Below are 27,708 nucleotides of genomic sequence, written 5' to 3'. Positions count from 1 at the left end.
CCTCCAGTGCAGCCAATCATGTGCGTGGCGAGAGTGCACGTGTCCGGGTGGTCGGCTCCGCTGTGCGATGTCGCTCGGGGGGTCCTGGGCTCCTCTCTGGGGGGTCCCGGCCGCCTGTGCCGCGCTGCTTCTCCTCATCTTCCTCGTCAGACAAGTCCGGAGGCAGCGGAGACCCCCGGGCTTTCCCCCCGGGCCCCCCGGACTGCCGCTGATCGGGAACATCCTGGCGCTGGCCCGAGACCCGCATGTGTATATGAGAGAGCGGAGCGCGGAGCACGGAGAGGTTAGACCGGGGGAGTGGAGGAGGACCGGGAGGGGAGGGGAGGAGGACCGGGAGGAGGGACCGGGGGAGGAGGGGAGAGCCGGGAGGAGGGACCGGGGGAGGAGTGACCGGGGGAGGAGGGGAGAGCCGGGAGGAGGAGAGACCGGGGGAAGAGGGGAGAGACCGAGGGAGGAGGGGAGAACTGGGGAGGAGAAGGAGTGATCAGGGGAGGAAGGGAGTGACCGGGGGAGAAGGGGAGAGCCGGGAGGAGTGACCAGAGGAGGAGGAGAGAACGGGGGAGGAGGAGGGGAGAACCGGGAGGAGAGACCGGGGGAGGAGGAGGGGAGAACCAGGAGGAGGAGTGACCGGGGAGGAAGGAAGAGACCGGGGGAGGAGGGGAGAACCGGGAGGAGGAGTGACTGGGGGTGGAGGAGAGACCGAGGGAGGAGAGGAGAGCCGGGGGGAGAAGGGACCGGGGAGGAAGGAAGAGACCGGGGGAGGAGGGGAGAACCCGGGAGGAGTGGAGAGCCGGGAGGAGTGACTGGGGAGGAAGGGGGAGCAGGGGAGAACCGGGAGGAGACCGGGGGAGGAGGGGAGAACCGGGAGGAGGAGAGACCGAGGGAGGAGGGGAGAGCCGGGAGGAGAGACCGGGGGAGGAGGGGAGAGCCAGGATGAGGAGAGACCGGGGGAGGAGGGGAGAGCCGGGAGGAGGAGTGACCGGGGGAGGAGGGGAGAGCCGGGAGGAGGAGTGACAGGGGAGGAGGGAAGAACTGGGAGGAGAGACCAGGGGAGGAGGAGGGGAGAATCGGGAGGAGGAGTGACCGGAGAGGTAGGAAGAGACCGGGGGAGGAGGGGAGAACCGGGAGGAGAGACCGGGGAGGAGGAGAAAACCGGGAGGAGGAGGGACCAGGGAGGAGGAGTGACCGGGGGAGGAGGAGTGACCGGGGGAGGAGGGGAGAGCCGGGAGGAGGGAAGAACTGGGAGGAGAGACCAGGGGAGGAGGAGGGGAGACCGGGAGGAGGAGTGACCGGGGAGGAGGGGAGAACCGGGAGGAGAGAGCGGGGAGGAGGGGGAAACCGGGAGGAGAGACCGGGGAGGAGGGGAAAACCGGGAGAAGGAAGGACCGGGGAGGAGGGGAGAAGCGGGAGGAGGAGTGACCGGGAGAGGAGGGGTGAGCCGGGAGGAGGAGGGGAGAGCCGGGAGGAGGAGTGACCGGGGGAGGAGGGGTGAGCCGGGAGGAGGAGTGACAGGGGAGGAGGGAAGAACCGGGAGGAGAGAACCGGGAGGAGGAGTGACCGGAGAGGTAGGAAGAGACCGGGGGAGGAGGGGAGAACCGGAAGGAGAGACCGGGGGAGAAGGGGAGAGCCGGGAGGAGGAGTGACCGGGGGAGGAGGGGAGAGCTGGGAGGAGGAAAGAACTGGGAGGAGAGGCCAGGGGAGGAGGAGGGGAGAATCGGGAGGAGGAGAGACCGGAGAGGTAGGAAGAGACTGGGGGAGGAGGGGAGAACCGGGAGGAGAGACCGGGGAGGAGGGGAAAACCGGGAGGAGGAGGGACCGGGGAGGAGGGGAGAAGCGGGAGGAGGAGTGACCGGGAGAGGAGGGGTGAGCCGGGAGGAGGAGTGACCAGGGAGGAAGGAGGAGACCGGGGGAGGAGGGGAGAATCGGGAGGAGGAGTGACCGGGAGAGCCGGGAGGAGTGACTGGGGAGGAAGGGAGAGACCGGGGGAGCAGGGGAGAACCGGGAGGAGACCGGGGAGAACCGGGAAGAGGAGTGACAGGGGAGGAGGGAAGAACTGGGAGGAGAGACCAGGGGAAGAGGAGGGAAGAACTGGGAGGAGAGACCAGGGGAAGAGGAGGGGAGAACCGGGAGGAGGAGTGACCGGAGAGGTAGGAAGAGACCGGGGGAGGAGGGGGAAACCGGAAGGAGAGACCGGGGAGGAGGGGAAAACCGGGAGGAGTGACCAGGGAGGAAGGAAGAGACCGGGAAAGGAGGGGAGAGCCGGGAGGAGGAGTGACCAGGGAGGAAGGAAGAGACCGGGGGAGGAGGGGAGAATCGGGAGGAGGAGTGACCGGGGGAGGAGGGGAGAACCGGGAGGAGGAGTGACAGGGGAGGAGGGAAGAATCGGGAGGAGGAGTGACAGGGGAGGAGGGAAGAACCGGGAGGAGAGACCAGGGGAGGAGGAGAGGAGAGACCAGGGGAGGAGGAGGAGTGACAGGGGAGGAGGGAAGAACTGGGAGGAGAGACCAGGGGAGGAGGAGTGACCGGAGAGGTAGGAAGAGACCGGGGGAGGAGGAGAGACCGGGGAGGAGGGGAAAACCGGGAGGAGGAGGGACCGGGGAGGAGGGGAGAAGCGGGAGGAGGAGTGACCGGGAGAGGAGGGAAGAGCCGGGAAGAGGAGTGACCAGGGAGGAAGGAAGAGACCGGGGGAGGAGGGGAGAATCGGGAGGAGGAGTGACCGGGAGAGGAGGGGAGAGCCGGGAGGAGCGACTGGGGAGGAAGGGAGAGACCGGGGGAGCAGGGGAGAACCGGGAGGAGACCGGGGAGAACCGGGAGGAGGGAAGAACTGGGAGGAGAGACCAGGGGAGGAGGAGGGGAGAACCAGGAGGAGGAGTGACCGGAGAGGTAGAAAGAGACCGGGGGAGGAGGGGGAAACCGGGAGGAGTGACCGGGAGAGCCGGGAGGAGGAGTGACCAGGGAGGAAGGAAGAGACCGGGAGAGGAGGGGAGAATCGGGAGGAGGAGTGACCGGGGGAGGAGGGGAGAACCGGGAGGAGGAGTGACAGGGGAGGAGGGAAGAACCGGGAGGAGGCGTGACAGGGGAGGAGGGAAGAACCGGGAGGAGGAGTGACAGGGGAGGAGGGAAGAACCGGGAGGAGAGACCAAGGGAGGAGGAGGGGAGAACCGGGAGGAGAGACCAGGGGAGGAGGAGGGGAGAGCCGGGAGGAGGAGTGACCGGGGGAGGAGGGGAGAGCCGGGAGGAGGGGAGAGCCGGGAGGAGGAGTGACCGGGGGAGGAGGGGAGAGCCGGGAGGAGGAGTGACCGGGGGAGAAGGAGTGAGTGGGGGAGGAGGGGAGAGCCGGGAGGAGGAGTGACCGGGGGAGGAGGGAAGAACCGGAGTGACAGGGGAGGAGGGAAGAACTGGGAGGAGAGACCAGGGGAGGAGGAGGGGAGAGCCGGGAGGAGAAGAGACCGGGGGAGGAGGGTAGAGCCGGGAGGAGAAGAGACCGGGGGAGGAGGGTAGAGCCCGGAGGAGGAGTGACCGGGGGAGGAGGGGAGAGCCGGGAGGAGGAGTGACCGGGGGAGGAGGGGAGAGCCGGGAGGAGGAGTGACCGGGGGGGGAGGAGGAGTGACCGGGGAGGAGGGGAGAACCGGGAGGAGAGACCAGGGGAGGAGGAGGGGAGAACCGGGAGGAGGAGTGACCGGAGAGGTAGGAAGAGACCGGGGGAGGAGGGGAGAAGCGGGAGGAGAGACCGGGGAGGAGGGGAAAACCGGGAGGAGAGACCGGGGAGGAGGGGAAAATCGGGAGGAGGGAAGAGCCGGGAGGAGGAGTGAACGGGAGGAGGAGGGGAGAGCCGGGAGGAGTGACCGGGGGAGGAGGGGAGAGCCGGGAGGAGGAGTGACCGGGGGAGGAGGGGAGAGCCCGGAGGAGTGACCGGGGGAGGAGGGAAGAACCGGGAGGAGGAGTGACCAGGGGAGGAGGGAAGAACCAGGAGGAGTGACCGGGGGAGGAGGGGAGAGCCGGGAGGAGGAGTGACCGGTGGAGGAAGGGAGAGCCGGGAGGAGGAGTGACCGGGGGAGGAGGGGAGGAGGAGTGACAGGGGAGGAGGGAAGAATTAGGAGGAGAGACCAGTGGAGGAGGAGGGAAGAACCGGGAGCAGGAGTGACCGGAGAGGTAGGAAGAGACCGGGGGAGGAGGGGAGAACCGGGAGGAGAGACCGGGGAGGAGGGGAAAACTGGGAGGAGAGACTGGGGAGGAGGGGAAAGCCGGTAGGAGGAGTGACCGGGGGAGGAGGAGAGAGCCGGGAGGAGGAGTGACCGGGAAGGAGGGGAGAACCGGGAGGAGAGACCGGGGGAGGAGGAGGAGGGGAGAACCGGGGAGGAAGGAAGAGACCGGGGAGGAGGGGAGAACCAGGAGGAGGAGTGACTGGGGGTGGAGGGGAGAACCGGGAAGAGAGACCGAGGGAAAAGGGGAGAATCGGGAGGAGGAAGGAAGAGATCGGGGGAGGAGGGGAGAATTGGGAGAAGGAGTGACCGGGGGAGGAGGGGAGAACCGGGAGGAGTTACCGGAGGAGGAGAGGAGAGCCGGGAGGAGGAGTTACCGGAGGAGGAGGGGAGAACCGGGAGGAGAGACCGGGGTAGGAGGGGAGAGCTGGGAAGAGGGGAGAACCGGGAGGAGAGACCGGGGGAGGAGGGGAGAGCCGGGAGGAGGAGTGACCGGTGGAGGAAGGGAGAGCCGGGAGGAGGAGTGACCGGGGGAGGAGGGGAGGAGGAGTGACAGGGGAGGAGGGAAGAATTAGGAGGAGAGACCAGTGGAGGAGGAGGGAAGAACCGGGAGCAGGAGTGACCGGAGAGGTAGGAAGAGACCGGGGGAGGAGGGGAGAACCGGGAGGAGAGACCGGGGAGGAGGGGAAAACTGGGAGGAGAGACTGGGGAGGAGGGGAAAGCCGGTAGGAGGAGTGACCGGGGGAGGAGGAGAGAGCCGGGAGGAGGAGTGACCGGGAAGGAGGGGAGAACCGGGAGGAGAGACCGGGGGAGGAGGAGGAGGGGAGAACCGGGGAGGAAGGAAGAGACCGGGGAGGAGGGGAGAACCAGGAGGAGGAGTGACTGGGGGTGGAGGGGAGAACCGGGAGGAGGAAGGAAGAGATCGGGGGAGGAGGGGAGAATTGGGAGAAGGAGTGACCGGGGGAGGAGGGGAGAACCGGGAGGAGTTACCGGAGGAGGAGAGGAGAGCCGGGAGGAGGAGTTACCGGAGGAGGAGGGGAGAACCGGGAGGAGAGACCGGGGTAGGAGGGGAGAGCTGGGAAGAGGGGAGAACCGGGAGGAGAGACCGGGGGAGGAGGGGAGAACCGGGAGGAGGAGGGGAGAGCTGGGAGGAGGAGTTACCGGAGGAGGAGGAGTTACCGGAGGAGGAGGGGAGAGCCGAGAGGAGGAGTTACCGGAGGAGGAGGGGAGAGCCGGGAGGAGAGACCGGGGGAGGAGGGGAGAGCCGGGAAGAGGAGAGACCGGGGGAGGAGGGGAGAGCCGGGAAGAGGAGAGACCGGGGGAGGAGGGGAGAACCGGGAGGAGAGACCGGGGGAGGAGGGGAGAACCGGGAGAGACCGGGGGAGGAGGGGAAGAGCCGGGAGGAGGAGTGACCGGGGGAGGAGGGGAGAGCCGGGAGGAGGAGTGACCGGGAAGGAGAGGAGAACCGGGAGGAGAGACCGGGGGAGGAGGAGGAGGGGAGAACCGGGGAGGAAGAAAGAGACCGGGGAAGAGGGGAGAACCGGGAGGAGGAGTGACTGGGGGTGGAGGGGAGAACCTGGAGGAGAGACCGAGGGAGAAGGGGAGAATCGGGAGGAGGAAGGAAGAGATCGGGGGAGGAGTTACCGGAGGAGGAGGGGAGAGCCGGGAGGAGGAGTGACCGGAGGAGGAGGGGAGAGCCGAGAGGAGGAGTTACCGGAGGAGGAGGGGAGAGCCGGGAGGAGAGACCGGGGGAGGAGGGGAGAGCCGAGAGGAGGAGTTACCGGAGGAGGAGGGGAGAGCCGGGAGAAGAGACCGGGGGAGGAGGGGAGAGCTGGGAAGAGGAGAGACCGGGGGAGGAGGGGAGAATCGGGAGGAGAGATCGGGGGAGGAAGGGAGAACTGGGAGGAGGGTGGACAACTGTGGCCGCCGTTATATATGGTATCGGGGGGGGGGGTCTGCCCCTTATGTGCGGTATCGGGGGGTTGCATTATGATGACCGCTCCCCGTATCTTGTTCCCCAGATCTTCAGTTTGGACCTCGGGGGGATCTCCGCTGTGGTGCTGAACGGCTACGACGCTCTGAAGGAATGTCTTTTGCGCCAGAGCGATGTGTTCGCCGACCGCCCGACTCTGCCGCTGTTCCTGAAACTGACAAAGATGGGAGGTGAGAGACCTGCGGTCCCATGTAATCTTGCAGTCCCATGTAATTCTGCAGTCTCATGTAATTCTGCAGTCCCATCTAATTCTGCAGGCAGGCCTCTACTTGGTGTCAGTGAATGCAAATATTTGTGTTTGCATTTTGAAGCTGAAAACTTGCACAGAGCTGAGTTCTCCTCGCTTAGGGTTTGTTACACTGTATCTAGTCCAGACAGTCCGTTGTGCTCCAGGCTGCTACTCTGTGACAAAGTCTCAGCAGAGAGCGGTGTGTGCGCTGGATACATTGTAACAAGCCTCCAGCTGTGAGCAGGACAAGTTCCGGGGTTCCAGCCTCTGGCTTTCCATTGTCAGCGAGCGGAGCTCTTGAGAGCGGTGGTACGTTGCCCCGGTGTCGGGTGGACGGCCGGACCGTCCAGCGCCATGTTTAGTGTTTTGGGTCCTGACGGTGTTCGGTTCTCCAGGTCTTCTGAACGCCCGGTTCGGCCGCGGCTGGACGGAGCACCGGAAGCTGGCGGGCAGCTGCTTCCGCACCTTCGGCTACGGTCAGAAGTGGTTTGAGAGTCGGATCTGCGAGGAGTCGAGCTTCTTCCTGGACGCGGTGGACACCTACAAGGGCCGAGCCTTCGACCCCAAGCACCTGACCACCATCGCCGTCTCCAACGTCTCCAACCTCATCCTGTTCGGCGAGCGCTTCCGCTACGATGACGGCGACTTCCTGCACATGATGGAGATCTTCAGCGAGAACATCGAGCTGGCGGCCAGCGCCTGGGTCTTCCTGTACAACGCCTTCCCGCTGATCGGCCTCCTGCCCTTCGGGAAGCACCGCCAGCTCTTCAGGAACGCCGACGAGGTCTACGACTTCCTCCTGCGCATCATCGAGCGCTTCTCCGAAAACCGCACACCACACTCCCCGCGGCACTACATAGACGCCTATCTGGACGAGATGGAGAGGAGCGCGGCGGACCCCGACAGCTCCTACTCCACAGAAAACCTCATCTTCTCTGTGGGGGAGCTGATCATCGCCGGCACCGAGACCACCACCAATGTGCTGAGGTGGGCTGTGCTCTTCATGGCGCTGTACCCCAACATACAAGGTGAGAGCAGTATCACTGATGTCCTGCTGTTACCTCCAGAGCTGCACTCATTATTCTGCTGTTACATCATTTTGTATCCTCCAGTCACCCCCAGAGCTGCACTCACTATTCTGCTGTTACCTCATGTCTTATCGTCCAGTTACCTCCAGAGCTGCACTCACTATTCTGGAGAAGGATTTCAGACAGCAGCGGCGCTGTAGTGTAGAGCAGGAGGGATGGCGGGAGCGGTGGCGCTGTAGCGTAGAGCAGGGGGGATGGCGGGAGCGGTGGCGCTGTAGCGTACAGCAAGGGGGATGGCGGGAGCGGCGGCGCTGTAGCGTAGAGCAGGGGGATGGCGGGAGCGGCAGCGCTGTAGCGTAGAGCAGGGGGGATGGCGGGAGCGGCAGCGCTGTAGCGTAGAGCAGGGGGATGGCGGGAGCGGCGGCGCTGTAGTGTAGAGCGGGGGGGTGGCGGGAGCGGCGGTGCTGTAGCGTAGAGTGGGGGGGTGGCGGGAGCGGCGGCGCTGTAGCGTAGAGCTGGGGGGATGGCGGGAGCGGCGGCGCTGTAGCGTAGAGCGGGGGGGATGGCGGAGCAGCTGCGCTGCAGTGTAGAGCCGGGGGGGATGGCGGAGCAGCTGCGCTGTAGTGTAGAGCCGGGGGGGATGGCGGAGCAGCTGCGCTGTAGCGTAGAGCCGGGGGGATGGCGGGAGCGGCGGCGCTGTAGCGTAGAGCCGGGTGTATGGCGGAGCAGCTGCGCTGTAGTGTAGAGCGGGGGGGATGGCGGAGCAGCTGCGCTGTAGCGTAGAGCCGGGGGGATGGCGGGAGCGGCGGCGCTGTAGCGTAGAGCCGGGGGGATGGCGGGAGCGGCGGCGCTGTAGCGTAGAGCGGGGGGGATGGCGGAGCAGCTGCGCTGCAGTGTAGAGCCGGGGGGGATGGCGGAGCAGCTGCGCTGTAGCGTAGAGCCGGGGGGATGGCGGGAGCGGCGGCGCTGTAGCGTAGAGCCGGGTGTATGGCGGAGCAGCTGCGCTGTAGTGTAGAGTGGGGGGGATGGCGGAGCAGCTGCGCTGTAGCGTAGAGCCGGGGGGATGGCGGGAGCGGCGGCGCTGTAGCGTAGAGCCGGGGGGATGGCGGGAGCGGCGGCGCTGTAGTGTAGAGCAGGGGGGATGGCGGAGCAGCGGCGCTTCGGTGACGTGTAAAAAGGCATCATGTCTTTGGTTTCTGTCTTAGTTCAGGTGCAGCAGGAGATTGACCTTGTGGTGGGCCCCCATCGGACCCCAACCTTTGAGGAGCGCTCCAGCATGCCATACACGGAGGCCGTCCTGCACGAGATCCTGCGCTTCTGTAATATCGCCCCCTTGGGGATTTTTCACGCCACTTCCAGGGACACAGTGGTGCGAGGATATTCCATCCCCGCGGGCACCACGGTCATCACCAACCTGTACTCCGTCCACTACGACGAGAAATACTGGAGCGACCCCGAAATCTTCCGTCCGGAGCGCTTCCTGGACAGCAGCGGACAGTTTGCCAAGAGGGAGGCGTTTGTGCCGTTCTCATTAGGTGAGGAGCCGCCGCGGATGATGGTGGTTGTGAGGAGGTTGAGGGTGACTTCTGGATACAATGTATCATCGTAAAGCTCCTACCTTCTGATTGGTCTTCGGCAGGGGTGGATGGAGGTCAGTGTTTCCCAAACCCCCCCATACTCACGGCCCCCCACAGGTGATGTTTTCAGGACCTCCTTAGTATTGCACAGGTGATGGAAGTATCATCAAGACATCAGGAATTCTCTCACCTGTGCAACACGAAGGAGGTCCTGAAAACATCACCTGTGGGGGCCGTGAGTATGGGGGGGTTTGGGAAACACTGATGGGGGGGGGGGGGTGTAGTGGATGCTGTGCTGTCGCTGATCTCTGGGTGATGGGGGGTGTAGTGGACGCTGTGCTGTCGCTGATCTCTGGGTGATGGGGGGTGTAGTGGGCGCTGTGCTGTCGCTGATCTCTGGGTGATGGTGGGGTGTAGTGGACGCTGTGCTGTCGCTGATCTCTGGGTGATGGGGGGTGTAGTGGACGCTGTGCTGTCGCTGATCTCTGGGTGATGGGGGGTGTAGTGGGCGCTGTGCTGTCGCTGATCTCTGGGTGATGGGGGGTGTAGTGGACGCTGTGCTGTCGCTGATCTCTGGGTGATGGGGGGTGTAGTGGGCGCTGTGCTGTCGCTGATCTCTGGGTGATGGGGGGTGTAGTGGACGCTGTGCTGTCGCTGATCTCTGGGTGATGGGGGGTGTAGTGCACGCTGTGCTGTCGCTGATCTCTGGGTGATGGGGGGTGTAGTGGACGCTGTGCTGTCGCTGATCTCTGGGTGATGGGGGGTGTAGTGGACGCTGTGCTGTCGCTGATCTCTGGGTGATGGGGGGTGTAGTGGACGCTGTGCTGTCGCTGATCTCTGGGTGATGGGGGGTGTAGTGGACGCTGTGCTGTCGCTGATCTCTGGGTGATGGGGGGTGTAGTGGACTCTGTGCTGCTGCTGATCTCTGGGTGATGGGGGGTGTAGTGGACGCTGTGCTGTCGCTGATCTCTGGGTGATGGGGGGTGTAGTGGACTCTGTGCTGTCGCTGATCTCTGGGTGATGGGGGGTGTAGTGGACTCTGTGCTGTCGCTGATCTCTGGGTGATGGGGGGTGTAGTGGACGCTGTGCTGTCGCTGATCTCTGGGTGATGGGGGGTGTAGTGGACGCTGTGCTGTCGCTGATTTCTGGGTGATGGGGGGTGTAGTGGGCGCTGTGCTGTTGCTGATCTCTGGGTGATGGGGGGGGTGTAGTGGACTCTGTGCTGCCGCTGATCTCTGGGTGATGGGGGGTGTAGTGGGCGCTGTGCTGTTGCTGATCTCTGGGTGATGGGGGGGGTGTAGTGGACTCTGTGCTGCCGCTGATCTCTGGGTGATGGGGGGTGTAGTGGGCGCTGTGCTGTTGCTGATCTCTGGGTGATGGGGGGGGTGTAGTGGACGCTGTGCTGCCGCTGATCTCTGGGTGATGGGGGGTGTAGTGGACGCTGTGCTGCCGCTGATTTTTGGGTGATGGGGGGTGTAGTGGACGCTGTGCTGTCGCTGATCTCTGGGTGATGGGGGGTGTAGTGGACGCTGTGCTGCCGCTGATCTCTGGGTGATGGGGGGTGTAGTGGACGCTGTGCTGCCGCTGATTTCTGGGTGATGGGGGGTGTAGTGGACGCTGTGCTGTCGCTGATCTCTGGGTGATGGGGGGTGTAGTGGACGCTGTGCTGCCGCTGATCTCTGGGTGATGGGGGGGGTGTAGTGCACGCTGTGCTGCCGCTGATTTCTGGGTGATGGGGGGGGTGTAGTGGACTCTGTGCTGTCGCTGATCTCTGGGTGATGGGGGGGGTGTAGTGCACGCTGTGCTGCCTCTGATCTCTGGGTGATGGGGGGTGTAGTGGACTCTGTGCTGCCGCTGATTTCTGGGTGATGGGGGGTGTAGTGGACGCTGTGCTGTCGCTGATCTCTGGGTGATGGGGGTTGTAGTGGACGCTGTGCTGTCGCTGATCTCTGGCTGATGGGGGGTGTAGTGGACGCTGTGCTGTCGCTGATCTCTGGGTGATGGGGGGTGTAGTGGACGCTGTGCTGTCGCTGATCTCTGGCTGATGGGGGGGTGTAGTGGACGCTGTGCTGCCGCTGATTTCTGGGTGATGGGGGGTGTAATGGACGCTGTGCTGCCGCTGATCTCTGGGTGATGGGGGGTGTAGTGGACGCTGTGCTGTCGCTGATCTCTGGGTGATGGGGGGTGTAGTGGACGCTGTGCTGTCGCTGATCTCTGGCTGATGGGGGGGGTGTAGTGGACGCTGTGCTGCCGCTGATTTCTGGGTGATGGGGGGTGTAATGGACGCTGTGCTGCCGCTGATCTCTGGGTGATGGGGGGTGTAGTGGACGCTGTGCTGTCGCTGATCTCTGGGTGATGGGGGGTGTAGTGGACGCTGTGCTGCCGCTGATCTCTGGGTGATGGGGGGTGTAGTGGACGCTGTGCTGCCGCTGATTTTTGGGTGATGGGGGGTGTAGTGGACGCTGTGCTGTCGCTGATCTCTGGGTGATGGGGGGTGTAGTGGACGCTGTGCTGCCGCTGATCTCTGGGTGATGGGGGGTGTAGTGGACGCTGTGCTGCCGCTGATTTCTGGGTGATGGGGGGTGTAGTGGACGCTGTGCTGTCGCTGATCTCTGGGTGATGGGGGGTGTAGTGGACGCTGTGCTGCCGCTGATCTCTGGGTGATGGGGGGGGTGTAGTGCACGCTGTGCTGCCGCTGATTTCTGGGTGATGGGGGGGGTGTAGTGCACGCTGTGCTGTCGCTGATCTCTGGGTGATGGGGGTTGTAGTGGACGCTGTGCTGTCGCTGATCTCTGGCTGATGGGGGGTGTAGTGGACGCTGTGCTGTCGCTGATCTCTGGGTGATGGGGGGTGTAGTGGACGCTGTGCTGTCGCTGATCTCTGGCTGATGGGGGGGTGTAGTGGACGCTGTGCTGTCGCTGATCTCTGGCTGATGGGGGGGGTGTAGTGGACGCTGTGCTGTCGCTGATCTCTGGCTGATGGGGGGGTGTAGTGGACTCTGTGCTGTCGCTGATCTCTGGCTGATGGGGGGGGTGTAGTGGACGCTGTGCTGCCTCTGATCTCTGGCTGATGGGGGGTGTAGTGGACGCTGTGCTGCCGCTGATCTCTGGGTGATGGGGGGTGTAGTGGACGCTGTGCTGTCGCTGATCTCTGGGTGATGGGGGGTGTAGTGGACGCTGTGCTGCCTCTGATCTCTGGCTGATGGGGGGTGTAGTGGACGCTGTGCTGCCGCTGATCTCTGGGTGATGGGGGGTGTAGTGGACTCTGTGCTGTCGCTGATCTCTGGGTGATGGGGGGTGTAGTGGACTCTGTGCTGTCGCTGATCTCTGGGTGATGGGGGGTGTAGTGGACGCTGTGCTGCCTCTGATCTCTGGCTGATGGGGGGTGTAGTGGACGCTGTGCTGCCGCTGATCTCTGGGTGATGGGGGGTGTAGTGGACTCTGTGCTGTCGCTGATCTCTGGGTGATGGGGGGTGTAGTGGACTCTGTGCTGTCGCTGATCTCTGGGTGATGGGGGGTGTAGTGGACTCTGTGCTGTCGCTGATCTCTGGGTGATGGGGGGTGTAGTGGGCGCTGTGCTGTCGCTGATCTCTGGGTGATGGGGGGTGTAGTGGGCGCTGTGCTGTCGCTGATCTCTGGGTGATGGGGGGTGTAGTGGACGCTGTGCTGTCGCTGATCTCTGGGTGATGGGGGGTGTAGTGGACGCTGTGCTGTCGCTGATCTCTGGGTGATGGGGGGTGTAGTGGGCGCTGTGCTGTCGCTGATCTCTGGGTGATGGGGGGTGTAGTGGATGCTGTGCTGTCGCTGATCTCTGGGTGATGGGGGGTGTAGTGGACGCTGTGCTGTCGCTGATCTCTGGCTGATGGGGGGGTGTAGTGGACGCTGTGCTGTCGCTGATCTCTGGGTGATGGGGGGGTGTAGTGGACGCTGTGCTGTCGCTGATCTCTGGGTGATGGGGGGTGTAGTGGACGCTGTGCTGCCGCTGATCTCTGGGTGATGGGGGGGGTGTAGTGGACGCTGTGCTGTCGCTGATCTCTGGGTGATGGGGGGTGTAGTGGACGCTGTGCTGCCTCTGATCTCTGGCTGATGGGGGGTGTAGTGGACGCTGTGCTGTCGCTGATCTCTGGGTGATGGGGGGTGTAGTGGGCGCTGTGCTGTCGCTGATCTCTGGGTGATGGGGGGTGTAGTGGACGCTGTGCTGTCGCTGATCTCTGGGTGATGGGGGGTGTAGTGGACGCTGTGCTGCCTCTGATCTCTGGGTGATGGGGGGTGTAGTGGACGCTGTGCTGTCGCTGATCTCTGGGTGATGGGGGGTGTAGTGGACGCTGTGCTGTCGCTGATCTCTGGGTGATGGGGGGTGTAGTGGACGCTGTGCTGCCTCTGATCTCTGGGTGATGGGGGGTGTAGTGGACTCTGTGCTGTCGCTGATCTCTGGGTGATGGGGGGTGTAGTGGACGCTGTGCTGTCGCTGATCTCTGGGTGATGGGGGGTGTAGTGGACGCTGTGCTGTCGCTGATCTCTGGGTGATGGGGGGTGTAGTGGACGCTGTGCTGCCTCTGATCTCTGGGTGATGGGGGGTGTAGTGGACGCTGTGCTGTCGCTGATCTCTGGGTGATGGGGGGTGTAGTGGACGCTGTGCTGTCGCTGATCTCTGGGTGATGGGGGGTGTAGTGGACGCTGTGCTGCCTCTGATCTCTGGGTGATGGGGGGTGTAGTGGACTCTGTGCTGTCGCTGATCTCTGGGTGATGGGGGGTGTAGTGGACGCTGTGCTGTCGCTGATCTCTGGGTGATGGGGGGTGTAGTGGACGCTGTGCTGTCGCTGATCTCTGGGTGATGGGGGGTGTAGTGGACGCTGTGCTGCCTCTGATCTCTGGGTGATGGGGGGTGTAGTGGACGCTGTGCTGTCGCTGATCTCTGGGTGATGGGGGGTGTAGTGGACTCTGTGCTGTCGCTGATCTCTGGGTGATGGGGGGTGTAGTGGACGCTGTGCTGTCGCTGATCTCTGGGTGATGGGGGGTGTAGTGGGCGCTGTGCTGTCGCTGATCTCTGGGTGATGGGGCGGTGTAGTGGACGCTGTGCTGTCGCTGATCTCTGGGTGATGGGGGGTGTAGTGGACGCTGTGCTGTCGCTGATCTCTGGGTGATGGGGGGTGTAGTGGACGCTGTGCTGCCGCTGATTTCTGGGTGATGGGGGGTGTAGTGGGCGCTGTGCTGTCGCTGATCTCTGGGTGATGGGGGGTGTAGTGGACTCTGTGCTGTCGCTGATCTCTGGGTGATGGGGGGTGTAGTGGGCGCTGTGCTGCCTCTGATCTCTGGGTGATGGGGGGTGTAGTGGACGCTGTGCTGTCGCTGATCTCTGGGTGATGGGGGGTGTAGTGGACTCTGTGCTGTCGCTGATCTCTGGGTGATGGGGGGTGTAGTGGACGCTGTGCTGTCGCTGATCTCTGGGTGATGGGGGGTGTAGTGGACTCTGTGCTGTCGCTGATCTCTGGGTGATGGGGGGTGTAGTGGACTCTGTGCTGTCGCTGATCTCTGGGTGATGGGGGGTGTAGTGGACGCTGTGCTGTCGCTGATCTCTGGGTGATGGGGGGTGTAGTGGACGCTGTGCTGTCGCTGATCTCTGGGTGATGGGGGGTGTAGTGGGCGCTGTGCTGCCTCTGATCTCTGGGTGATGGGGGGTGTAGTGGACGCTGTGCTGTCGCTGATCTCTGGGTGATGGGGGGTGTAGTGGGCGCTGTGCTGCCTCTGATCTCTGGGTGATGGGGGGTGTAGTGGACTCTGTGCTGTCCCTGATCTCTGGGTGATGGGGGGTGTAGTGGACGCTGTGCTGTCGCTGATCTCTGGGTGATGGGGGGTGTAGTGGACTCTGTGCTGCCTCTGATCTCTGGGTGATGGGGGGTGTAGTGGACGCTGTGCTGTCGCTGATCTCTGGGTGATGGGGGGTGTAGTGGACGCTGTGCTGTCGCTGATCTCTGGCTGATGGGGGGTGTAGTGGACTCTGTGCTGTCGCTGATCTCTGGGTGATGGGGGGTGTAGTGGACGCTGTGCTGCCGCTGATCTCTGGGTGATGGGGGGTGTAGTGCACGCTGTGCTGTCGCTGATCTCTGGGTGATGGGGGGTGTAGTGGACTCTGTGCTGCCTCTGATCTCTGGGTGATGGGGGGTGTAGTGGACGCTGTGCTGTCGCTGATCTCTGGGTGATGGGGGGTGTAGTGGACGCTGTGCTGCCTCTGATCTCTGGGTGATGGGGGGTGTAGTGGACTCTGTGCTGTCGCTGATCTCTGGGTGATGGGGGGTGTAGTGGGCGCTGTGCTGCCTCTGATCTCTGGGTGATGGGGGGTGTAGTGGACGCTGTGCTGTCGCTGATCTCTGGGTGATGGGGGGTGTAGTGGACTCTGTGCTGTCGCTGATCTCTGGGTGATGGGGGGTGTAGTGGACGCTGTGCTGTCGCTGATCTCTGGGTGATGGGGGGTGTAGTGGACGCTGTGCTGCCGCTGATCTCTGGGTGATGGGGGGTGTAGTGGACGCTGTGCTGTCGCTGATCTCTGGGTGATGGGGGGTGTAGTGGACGCTGTGCTGTCGCTGATCTCTGGGTGATGGGGGGTGTAGTGGACGCTGTGCTGCCGCTGATCTCTGGGTGATGGGGGGTGTAGTGGACGCTGTGCTGTCGCTGATCTCTGGGTGATGGGGGGTGTAGTGGACGCTGTGCTGTCGCTGATCTCTGGGTGATGGGGGGTGTAGTGGACGCTGTGCTGTCGCTGATCTCTGGGTGATGGGGGGTGTAGTGGACTCTGTGCTGTCGCTGATCTCTGGGTGATGGGGGGTGTAGTGGACGCTGTGCTGTCGCTGATCTCTGGGTGATGGGGGGTGTAGTGGACGCTGTGCTGCCGCTGATCTCTGGGTGATGGGGGGTGTAGTGGACGCTGTGCTGTCGCTGATCTCTGGGTGATGGGGGGTGTAGTGGACGCTGTGCTGTCGCTGATCTCTGGGTGATGGGGGGTGTAGTGGACGCTGTGCTGCCTCTGATCTCTGGGTGATGGGGGGTGTAGTGGACGCTGTGCTGTCGCTGATCTCTGGGTGATGGGGGGTGTAGTGGGCGCTGTGCTGTCGCTGATCTCTGGGTGATGGGGCGGTGTAGTGGACGCTGTGCTGTCGCTGATCTCTGGGTGATGGGGGGTGTAGTGGACTCTGTGCTGTCGCTGATCTCTGGGTGATGGGGGGTGTAGTGGACGCTGTGCTGTCGCTGATCTCTGGGTGATGGGGGGTGTAGTGGACGCTGTGCTGTCGCTGATCTCTGGGTGATGGGGGGTGTAGTGGGCGCTGTGCTGCCTCTGATCTCTGGGTGATGGGGGGTGTAGTGGACTCTGTGCTGTCGCTGATCTCTGGGTGATGGGGGGTGTAGTGGACGCTGTGCTGTCGCTGATCTCTGGGTGATGGGGGGTGTAGTGGGCGCTGTGCTGTCGCTGATCTCTGGGTGATGGGGGGTGTAGTGGACTCTGTGCTGTCGCTGATCTCTGGGTGATGGGGGGTGTAGTGGACTCTGTGCTGTCGCTGATCTCTGGGTGATGGGGGGTGTAGTGGACGCTGTGCTGTCGCTGATCTCTGGGTGATGGGGGGTGTAGTGGGCGCTGTGCTGTCGCTGATCTCTGGGTGATGGGGGGTGTAGTGGACGCTGTGCTGTCGCTGATCTCTGGGTGATGGGGGGTGTAGTGGGCGCTGTGCTGCCTCTGATCTCTGGGTGATGGGGGGTGTAGTGGACGCTGTGCTGTCGCTGATCTCTGGGTGATGGGGGGTGTAGTGGACTCTGTGCTGTCGCTGATCTCTGGGTGATGGGGGGTGTAGTGGACGCTGTGCTGTCGCTGATCTCTGGGTGATGGGGGGTGTAGTGGACGCTGTGCTGTCGCTGATCTCTGGGTGATGGGGGGTGTAGTGGACTCTGTGCTGTCGCTGATCTCTGGGTGATGGGGGGTGTAGTGGACGCTGTGCTGTCGCTGATCTCTGGGTGATGGGGGGTGTAGTGGACTCTGTGCTGTCGCTGATCTCTGGGTGATGGGGGGTGTAGTGGACGCTGTGCTGTCGCTGATCTCTGGGTGATGGGGGGTGTAGTGGACTCTGTGCTGCCTCTGATCTCTGGGTGATGGGGGGTGTAGTGGACGCTGTGCTGTCGCTGATCTCTGGGTGATGGGGGGTGTAGTGGACGCTGTGCTGTCGCTGATCTCTGGGTGATGGGGGGGTGTAGTGGACGCTGTGCTGTCGCTGATCTCTGGGTGATGGGGGGTGTAGTGGACGCTGTGCTGTCGCTGATCTCTGGGTGATGGGGGGTGTAGTGGGCGCTGTGCTGCCGCTGATCTCTGGGTGATGGGGGGTGTAGTGGACTCTGTGCTGCCTCTGATCTCTGGGTGATGGGGGGGTGTAGTGGACGCTGTGCTGTCGCTGATCTCTGGGTGATGGGGGGTGTAGTGGACTCTGTGCTGTCACTGATCTCTGGGTGATGGGGGGTGTAGTGGACGCTGTGCTGTCGCTGATCTCTGGGTGATGGGGGGGTGTAGTGGACTCTGTGCTGCCTCTGATCTCTGGGTGATGGGGGGTGTAGTGGACGCTGTGCTGTCGCTGATCTCTGGGTGATGGGGGGTGTAGTGGACGCTGTGCTGCCTCTGATCTCTGGGTGATGGGGGGTGTAGTGGACTCTGTGCTGTCGCTGATCTCTGGGTGATGGGGGGTGTAGTGGGCGCTGTGCTGTCCCTGATCTCTGGGTGATGGGGGGTGTAGTGGACGCTGTGCTGTCGCTGATCTCTGGGTGATGGGGGGTGTAGTGGGCGCTGTGCTGCCTCTGATCTCTGGGTGATGGGGGGTGTAGTGGGCGCTGTGCTGCCTCTGATCTCTGGGTGATGGGGGGTGTAGTGGACGCTGTGCTGTCGCTGATCTCTGGGTGATGGGGGGTGTAGTGGGCGCTGTGCTGTCGCTGATCTCTGGGTGATGGGGGGTGTAGTGGATGCTGTGCTGCCTCTGATCTCTGGGTGATGGGGGGTGTAGTGGATGCTGTGCTGTCGCTGATCTCTGGGTGATGGGGGGTGTAGTGGATGCTGTGCTGCCTCTGATCTCTGGGTGATGGGGGGTGTAGTGGACGCTGTGCTGCCGCTGATCTCTGGGTGATGGGGGGTGTAGTGGATGCTGTGCTGCCTCTGATCTCTGGGTGATGGGGGGTGTAGTGGACGCTGTGCTGCCGCTGATCTCTGGGTGATGGGGGGTGTAGTGCACGCTGTGCTGTCGCTGATTTCTGGGTGATGGGGGGTGTAATGGACGCTGTGCTGTCGCTGATCTCTGGGTGATGGGGGGTGTAGTGGACGCTGTGCTGTCGCTGATCTCTGGGTGATGGGGGGTGTAGTGGGCGCTGTGCTGTCGCTGATCTCTGGGTGATGGGGCGGTGTAGTGGACGCTGTGCTGTCGCTGATCTCTGGGTGATGGGGGGTGTAGTGGACTCTGTGCTGTCGCTGATCTCTGGGTGATGGGGGGTGTAGTGGACGCTGTGCTGTCGCTGATCTCTGGGTGATGGGGGGTGTAGTGGACGCTGTGCTGTCGCTGATCTCTGGGTGATGGGGGGTGTAGTGGGCGCTGTGCTGCCTCTGATCTCTGGGTGATGGGGGGTGTAGTGGACTCTGTGCTGTCGCTGATCTCTGGGTGATGGGGGGTGTAGTGGACGCTGTGCTGTCGCTGATCTCTGGGTGATGGGGGGTGTAGTGGGCGCTGTGCTGTCGCTGATCTCTGGGTGATGGGGGGTGTAGTGGACTCTGTGCTGTCGCTGATCTCTGGGTGATGGGGGGTGTAGTGGACTCTGTGCTGTCGCTGATCTCTGGGTGATGGGGGGTGTAGTGGACGCTGTGCTGTCGCTGATCTCTGGGTGATGGGGGGTGTAGTGGGCGCTGTGCTGCCTCTGATCTCTGGGTGATGGGGGGTGTAGTGGACGCTGTGCTGTCGCTGATCTCTGGGTGATGGGGGGTGTAGTGGACTCTGTGCTGTCGCTGATCTCTGGGTGATGGGGGGTGTAGTGGGCGCTGTGCTGTCGCTGATCTCTGGGTGATGGGGGGTGTAGTGGACTCTGTGCTGTCGCTGATCTCTGGGTGATGGGGGGTGTAGTGGACGCTGTGCTGTCGCTGATCTCTGGGTGATGGGGGGTGTAGTGGACTCTGTGCTGCCTCTGATCTCTGGGTGATGGGGGGTGTAGTGGACGCTGTGCTGTCGCTGATCTCTGGGTGATGGGGGGTGTAGTGGACGCTGTGCTGTCGCTGATCTCTGGGTGATGGGGGGGTGTAGTGGACGCTGTGCTGTCGCTGATCTCTGGGTGATGGGGGGTGTAGTGGACGCTGTGCTGTCGCTGATCTCTGGGTGATGGGGGGTGTAGTGGGCGCTGTGCTGCCGCTGATCTCTGGGTGATGGGGGGTGTAGTGGACTCTGTGCTGCCTCTGATCTCTGGGTGATGGGGGGGTGTAGTGGACGCTGTGCTGTCGCTGATCTCTGGGTGATGGGGGGTGTAGTGGACTCTGTGCTGTCACTGATCTCTGGGTGATGGGGGGTGTAGTGGACGCTGTGCTGTCGCTGATCTCTGGGTGATGGGGGGGTGTAGTGGACTCTGTGCTGCCTCTGATCTCTGGGTGATGGGGGGTGTAGTGGACGCTGTGCTGTCGCTGATCTCTGGGTGATGGGGGGTGTAGTGGACGCTGTGCTGCCTCTGATCTCTGGGTGATGGGGGGTGTAGTGGACTCTGTGCTGTCGCTGATCTCTGGGTGATGGGGGGTGTAGTGGGCGCTGTGCTGTCCCTGATCTCTGGGTGATGGGGGGTGTAGTGGACGCTGTGCTGTCGCTGATCTCTGGGTGATGGGGGGTGTAGTGGGCGCTGTGCTGCCTCTGATCTCTGGGTGATGGGGGGTGTAGTGGGCGCTGTGCTGCCTCTGATCTCTGGGTGATGGGGGGTGTAGTGGACGCTGTGCTGTCGCTGATCTCTGGGTGATGGGGGGTGTAGTGGGCGCTGTGCTGTCGCTGATCTCTGGGTGATGGGGGGTGTAGTGGATGCTGTGCTGCCTCTGATCTCTGGGTGATGGGGGGTGTAGTGGATGCTGTGCTGTCGCTGATCTCTGGGTGATGGGGGGTGTAGTGGATGCTGTGCTGCCTCTGATCTCTGGGTGATGGGGGGTGTAGTGGACGCTGTGCTGCCGCTGATCTCTGGGTGATGGGGGGTGTAGTGGATGCTGTGCTGCCTCTGATCTCTGGGTGATGGGGGGTGTAGTGGACGCTGTGCTGCCGCTGATTTCTGGGTGATGGGGGGTGTAGTGCACGCTGTGCTGTCGCTGATCTCTGGGTGATGGGGGGTGTAGTGGACGCTGTGCTGCCGCTGATTTCTGGGTGATGGGGGGTGTAGTGCACGCTGTGCTGTCGCTGATCTCTGGGTGATGGGGGGTGTAGTGGACGCTGTGCTGTCGCTGATTTCTGGGTGATGGGGGGTGTAGTGGACGCTGTGCTGTCGCTGATCTCTGGGTGATGGGGGGTGTAGTGGACGCTGTGCTGTCGCTGATCTCTGGGTGATGGGGGGTGTAGTGGATGCTGTGCTGCCTCTGATCTCTGGGTGATGGGGGGTGTAGTGGACTCTGTGCTGTCGCTGATCTCTGGGTGATGGGGGGTGTAGTGGGCGCTGTGCTGCCGCTGATCTCTGGGTGATGGGGGGTGTAGTGGACTCTGTGCTGTCGCTGATCTCTGGGTGATGGGGGGTGTAGTGGACTCTGTGCTGCCTCTGATCTCTGGGTGATGGGGGGTGTAGTGGACTCTGTGCTGTCGCTGATCTCTGGGTGATGGGGGGTGTAGTGGGCGCTGTGCTGCCGCTGATCTCTGGGTGATGGGGGGTGTAGTGGACTCTGTGCTGTCGCTGATCTCTGGGTGATGGGGGGTGTAGTGGACTCTGTGCTGTCGCTGATCTCTGGGTGATGGGGGGTGTAGTGGACGCTGTGCTGCCTCTGATCTCTGGGTGATGGGGGGTGTAGTGGACTCTGTGCTGTCGCTGATCTCTGGGTGATGGGGGGTGTAGTGGGCGCTGTGCTGTCCCTGATCTCTGGGTGATGGGGGGTGTAGTGGACGCTGTGCTGTCGCTGATCTCTGGGTGATGGGGGGTGTAGTGGGCGCTGTGCTGCCTCTGATCTCTGGGTGATGGGGGGTGTAGTGGGCGCTGTGCTGCCTCTGATCTCTGGGTGATGGGGGGTGTAGTGGACGCTGTGCTGTCGCTGATCTCTGGGTGATGGGGGGTGTAGTGGGCGCTGTGCTGTCGCTGATCTCTGGGTGATGGGGGGTGTAGTGGATGCTGTGCTGCCTCTGATCTCTGGGTGATGGGGGGTGTAGTGGATGCTGTGCTGTCGCTGATCTCTGGGTGATGGGGGGTGTAGTGGATGCTGTGCTGCCTCTGATCTCTGGGTGATGGGGGGTGTAGTGGACGCTGTGCTGCCGCTGATCTCTGGGTGATGGGGGGTGTAGTGGATGCTGTGCTGCCTCTGATCTCTGGGTGATGGGGGGTGTAGTGGACGCTGTGCTGCCGCTGATTTCTGGGTGATGGGGGGTGTAGTGCACGCTGTGCTGTCGCTGATCTCTGGGTGATGGGGGGTGTAGTGGACGCTGTGCTGCCGCTGATTTCTGGGTGATGGGGGGTGTAGTGCACGCTGTGCTGTCGCTGATCTCTGGGTGATGGGGGGTGTAGTGGACGCTGTGCTGTCGCTGATTTCTGGGTGATGGGGGGTGTAGTGGACGCTGTGCTGTCGCTGATCTCTGGGTGATGGGGGGTGTAGTGCACGCTGTGCTGTCGCTGATCTCTGGGTGATGGGGGGTGTAGTGGATGCTGTGCTGTCGCTGATCTCTGGGTGATGGGGGGTGTAGTGGACTCTGTGCTGCCTCTGATCTCTGGGTGATGGGGGGTGTAGTGGACTCTGTGCTGTCGCTGATCTCTGGGTGATGGGGGGTGTAGTGGGCGCTGTGCTGCCGCTGATCTCTGGGTGATGGGGGGTGTAGTGGACTCTGTGCTGTCGCTGATCTCTGGGTGATGGGGGGTGTAGTGGACTCTGTGCTGCCTCTGATCTCTGGGTGATGGGGGGTGTAGTGGACTCTGTGCTGTCGCTGATCTCTGGGTGATGGGGGGTGTAGTGGACTCTGTGCTGCCTCTGATCTCTGGGTGATGGGGGGTGTAGTGGACTCTGTGCTGTCGCTGATCTCTGGGTGATGGGGGGTGTAGTGGGCGCTGTGCTGCCGCTGATCTCTGGGTGATGGGGGGTGTAGTGGACTCTGTGCTGTCGCTGATCTCTGGGTGATGGGGGGTGTAGTGGACTCTGTGCTGCCTCTGATCTCTGGGTGATGGGGGGTGTAGTGGACTCTGTGCTGTCGCTGATCTCTGGGTGATGGGGGGTGTAGTGGGCGCTGTGCTGCCGCTGATCTCTGGGTGATGGGGGGTGTAGTGGACTCTGTGCTGTCGCTGATCTCTGGGTGATGGGGGGTGTAGTGGACTCTGTGCTGTCGCTGATCTCTGGGTGATGGGGGGTGTAGTGGACTCTGTGCTGTCGCTGATCTCTGGGTGATGGGGGGTGTAGTGGGCGCTGTGCTGCCGCTGATCTCTGGGTGATGGGGGGTGTAGTGGACTCTGTGCTGTCGCTGATCTCTGGGTGATGGGGGGTGTAGTGGGCGCTGTGCTGCCGCTGATCTCTGGGTGATGGGGGGTGTAGTGGACTCTGTGCTGTCGCTGATCTCTGGGTGATGGGGGGTGTAGTGGGCGCTGTGCTGTCCCTGATCTCTGGGTGATGGGGGGTGTAGTGGATGCTGTGCTGCCTCTGATCTCTGGGTGATGGGGGGTGTAGTGGACGCTGTGCTGCCTCTGATCTCTGGGTGATGGGGGGTGTAGTGGACGCTGTGCTGCCGCTGATCTCTGGGTGATGGGGGGTGTAGTGGACGCTGTGCTGTCGCTGATTTCTGGGTGATGGGGGGTGTAGTGGACGCTGTGCTGCCGCTGATTTCTGGGTGATGGGGGGTGTAGTGCACGCTGTGCCGCCGCTGACCCTTGGCGCTTTGTTTCGGCAGGCCGCCGGCAGTGTCTCGGGGAGCCGCTCGCCCGCCTGGAGCTCTTCCTCTTCTTCTCCGCTTTTCTCCAACGATTTCATCTCAGTTTTCCACCCGGATTTATTCCAAACCTGAAGCCGAAGCTCGGGATGACTCTGCAGCCGCAGCCGTACCTGGTGTGTGCCGAGAGGCGGTGACCCCCGGGCCGGCGAGGACCCCCCACCGGAGTCCACAACTACCCTCATCATCTGATTACAGTCCAAGACCGGGCCTGGACGCTCCCTGTACAGTGGAACCCGGGGGCCACAGCGGCTCATAGAGGCCCTGTAGTTCTATAATAATTTATATAATGGAGATATCTGACCCCCGGGCTGTGCTCATGTATGGGGTCCTCAGCCCCGCTCATGTATGGGGTCCTCAGCCCTGCGCCCCTGCTGATCCCGGCAGGTGTAGGGCTGAAAACCAAAAGTCGCTGTTTCTATGGTTACTGACAACAATTCTAAACATTCCGTACATTGTTACATGTTAATGAGAAATCCATGAAGTTTATGTAACGCCTCAATATTACCAGAGCTCCTCCTCCTCCTCCCCTCCCCCCGCGCTCAGCCCCCCCCTCCCCCCGCAATCCTGCTCCTCACCGTCCCTCTACCCCCATCCCCATAAACTCCAGAGCGAGCGGGCGATATATGGGGGAGGGGCACAGACTCCAGAGCGAGCGGGCGATATATGGGGGAGGGGCACAGACTCCAGAGCGAGCAGGCGATATATGGGGGAGGGGCACAGACTCCAGAGCGTGCGGGCGATACAGGAGGGGCACAGACTCCAGAGCAAGTGGGCGATATATGGGGGAGGGGCACAGACTCCAGAGCAGGCGATACATGGGGGAGGGGCACAGATTCCAGAGCAAGCGGGCGATATATGGGGGAGGGGCACAGACTCCAGAGCGAGCGGGCGATATATGGGGGAGGGGCACAGACTCCAGAGCGAGCGGGCGATATATGGGGGAGGGGCACAGACTCCAGAGCAAGCGGGCGATATATGGGGGAGGGGCACAGACTCCAGAGCGAGCGGGCGATATATGGGGGAGGGGCACAGACTCCAGAGCGAGCGGGCGATATATGGGGGAGGGGCACAGACTCCAGAGCGAGCGGGCGATATATGGGGGAGGGGCACAGACTCCAGAGCGAGCGGGCGATATATGGGGAAAGGGCACAGACTCCAGAGCAAGCGGGCGATATATGGGGGAGGGGCACAGACTCCAGAGCGAGCGGGCGATATATGGGGGAGGGGCACAGACTCCAGAGCGAGCGGGCAATATATGGGGGAGGGGCACAGACTCCAGAGCAAGCGGGCGATATATGGGGGAGGGGCACAGACTCCAGAGCGAGCGGGCAATATATGGGGGAGGGGCACAGACTCCAGAGCAGGCGATACATGGGGGAGGGGCACAGATTCCAGAGCAAGCGGGCGATATATGAGGGAGGGGCACAGACTCCAGAGCGAGCGGGCGATATATGGGGGAAGGGCACAGACTCCAGAGCAAGCGGGCGATATATGGGGGAGGAGCACAGACTCCAGAGCGAGCGGGCGATATATGGGGGAGGGGCACAGACTCCAGAGCAAGTGGGCGATATAGGAGGGGGAGGGGCTCAGACTCCAGAGCAGGCGATACATGGGGGAGGGGCACAGATTCCAGAGCAAGCGGGCGATATATGGGGGAGGGGCACAGATTCCAGAGCAAGCGGGCGATATATGGGGGAGGGGCACAGACTCCAGAGCGAGCGGGCGATATATGGGGGAAGGGCACAGACTCCAGAGCGAGCGGGCGATATATGGGGGAGGGGCACAGACTCCAGAGCGAGCGGGCGATATATGGGGGAAGGGCACAGACTCCAGAGCAAGCGGGCGATATATGGGGGAGGGGCACAGACTCCAGAGCGAGCGGGCGATATATGGGGGAGGGGCACAGACTCCAGAGCAAGTGGGCGATATAGGAGGGGGAGGGGCTCAGACTCCAGAGCAGGCGATACATGGGGGAGGGGCACAGATTCCAGAGCAAGCGGGCGATATATGGGGGAGGGGCACAGACTCCAGAGCGAGCGGGCGATATATGGGGGAAGGGCACAGACTCCAGAGCGAGCGGGCGATACAGGAGAGGCACAGACTCCAGAGCAAGTGGGCGATATATGGGGGAGGGGCACAGACTCCAGAGCGAGCGGGCGATATATGGGGGAGGGGCACAGACTCCAGAGCGTGCGGGCGATACAGGAGAGGCACAGACTCCAGAGCAAGTGGGCGATATATGGGGGAGGGGCACAGACTCCAGAGCAGGCGATACATGGGGGAGGGGCACAGATTCCAGAGCAAGCGGGCGATATATGGGGGAGGGGCACAGACTCCAGAGCGAGCGGGCGATATATGGGGGAAGGGCACAGACTCCAGAGCGAGCGGGCGATACAGGAGGGGCACAGACTCCAGAGCGAGCGGGCGATATATGGGGGAAGGGCACAGACTCCAGAGCGAGCGGGCGATATATGGGGGAAGGGCACAGACTCCAGAGCAAGCGGGCGATATATGGGGGAGGGGCACAGACTCCAGAGCGAGCGGGCGATATATGGGGGAGGGGCACAGACTCCAGAGCAAGTGGGCGATATATGGGGGAGGGGCACAGACTCCAGAGCGAGCGGGCGATATATGGGGGAAGGGCACAGACTCCAGAGCGAGCGGGCGATATATGGGGGAGGGGCACAGACTCCAGAGCGTGCGGGCGATACAGGAGAGGCACAGACTCCAGAGCAAGTGGGCGATATATGGGGGAGGGGCACAGACTCCAGAGCAGGCGATACATGGGGGAGGGGCACAGATTCCAGAGCAAGCGGGCGATATATGGGGGAGGGGCACAGACTCCAGAGCGAGCGGGCGATATATGGGGGAAGGGCACAGACTCCAGAGCGAGCGGGCGATATATGGGGGAGGGGCACAGACTCCAGAGCAAGTGGGCGATATATGGGGGAGGGGCACAGACTCCAGAGCAAGCGGGCAATATATGGGGGAGGGGCACAGACTCCAGAGCGAGCGGGCGATATATGGGGGAGGGGCACAGACTCCAGAGCGAGCGGGCGATATCTGGGGGAGGGGCACAGACTCCAGAGCGAGCGGGCGATACAGGAGGGGCACAGACTCCAGAGCGAGCGGGCGCTATATATGGGGGAGGGTACTATAGGAGAGGAGCGGGACAGTGTAGACTCCATTGTTAGCGGGCGATAGCTGAGGGTCCATAGTGAGCGGCTGCTGCAGGCGATCATGGCGGTATACTGACGGACGCGCGGCCCCTGCGACCTCCTCCGTGAAGAGGACATTTCTATGAGAGCAGAACTGGCGCAATGTTGCGGTGTAATAACAGAGACGAGAGGCGGCGGCGGTGCAGAGGGGCGATTATATATACAGGTATATTTATAAAGTGATGCGTAATGTGCTTATGTACAGACAGCGCCACCATTTTGTACATTGGCGGGTTTTTTTTGCCTTTCAATGTTTCTTTTTCAGGTGTTACAAACGACACTAAATACCTAAAAATCCTGAGAAAGAGAGTGGAAAAATATATATAATATATCATCGCCTAAATAAAAAAAAAAATAAAATCCCTTCATTACAGAAATTAGTTAAACTTTTTTGTTTTTTTTTCCTGAATTTTTTTTTTTTTTTTAGCTTTTTTTTGTCCAGGATCTACCACAGAACCTCAAAAAGGAACAGAAAAAAGGAGGAAAAACAATAAAATGTGAAAAACACAAGCAGAATATGATACAGATAAAAGGCATCAGAAAAAGGCCCGGCCGGGGTCCGCCAGAAAACGGCCCGGCCGGGGTCCGCCAGAAAACGGCCCGGCCGGGGTCCGCCAGAAAACGGCCCGGCCGGGGTCCGCCAGAAAACAACCGGAGGAGAAAGTTCTGGTTCAGTCTTTAGGACAGAAGGAGCCGCGCAGGTGATCAGAACCGATCCACAAGGTCCGGCCGGGTCCTGGCCGCGGCTCCGCGTCTGTCGCAGGCACAGGTCAGACTACACAGAGAAGAGGAACGAGAAAACGTCCGCAGAGCGTCGCTCTCACTCCGGCCTCGGGAAAACAAAACAGCGAGTGGCGGCAGCTTTGGTAAGAAGTCGTGGTTTATGATTGTACCGTCGGGGGCGTCAGGCAGCATCGGGAATGGTACCAGGACCAATCAGGGCACAAGAATTATCGTCCGTGGTGAAAGTGCATAGAGCGGGGGGCGCCGGCGAACCGGGGGGCCTCACAGTTATCGGGCCTGTCTACAACAGTATGTGAAGAGGGTCAGCACTTGTCATCAGCAAACATCCGCTCCTCGTCCTCCTCCTCAATCACCTGGATCTCGTCTGAAGGAGACATGGAGGAGCCGTCGCTCTGCTGCGATTTACCGCCCTCCGGTTTGGCTTTCTCCTCTTCCTCGATGGTCTTCTTCCACGCCTTGTGGTTCTCTCGCAGGTGATGAATGATGGCGCTGAACATCCGCCGCCGCCGCCGGCCTTTCCTCCGCTTGGGTTCTGAAGTGAGAAAATATTATACCGTGACCAACCACAGACAGGAAAGGG

The 27,708-nt window shown here is 62.3% G+C and overlaps 2 protein-coding genes across 3 annotated transcripts in view; one reads left to right on the top strand and one right to left on the bottom strand.

The window, feature by feature from the left end:
• On the top strand, positions 1-27,708 carry CYP2R1 (cytochrome P450 family 2 subfamily R member 1). 2 transcript variants are annotated; one of them, XM_073659063.1, is made up of 5 exons: positions 1-283; positions 6,224-6,365; positions 6,820-7,452; positions 8,658-8,987; positions 23,125-27,706. In XM_073659063.1, exons 1-5 carry the CDS (start codon positions 68-70, stop codon positions 23,298-23,300), a joined length of 1,497 nt encoding a protein of 498 aa, XP_073515164.1. In that variant the 5' UTR covers positions 1-67; the 3' UTR covers positions 23,301-27,706. The 2 variants fall into 2 exon arrangements, with proteins under 2 accessions (XP_073515164.1, XP_073515165.1); XM_073659064.1 differs by lacking the exon at positions 6,820-7,452 and having other exon boundaries at positions 23,125-27,708.
• PDE3B (phosphodiesterase 3B) overlaps positions 27,247-27,708 on the bottom strand; it is a 510,152-nt gene continuing 509,690 nt past the window's right edge. The window contains exon 16 of the mRNA XM_073659062.1: positions 27,247-27,660. Within this exon, the coding sequence (XP_073515163.1) occupies positions 27,431-27,660 (230 nt within the window). The 3' untranslated portion in view covers positions 27,247-27,430. The remainder of the gene's footprint in view (positions 27,661-27,708) is intronic.

The sequence above is a fragment of the Phyllobates terribilis genome, unplaced genomic scaffold (genome assembly GCF_046119375.1).
Source record: "Phyllobates terribilis strain yellow unplaced genomic scaffold, ASM4611937v1 Scaffold_13__5_contigs__length_258822181, whole genome shotgun sequence".
In the NCBI taxonomy this organism is placed as follows: Eukaryota; Metazoa; Chordata; class Amphibia; order Anura; family Dendrobatidae; genus Phyllobates; species Phyllobates terribilis.
The sequence above is the reverse complement of the archived record's forward strand: the minus strand, read 5'-3'. Positions and strand labels throughout refer to the sequence as shown.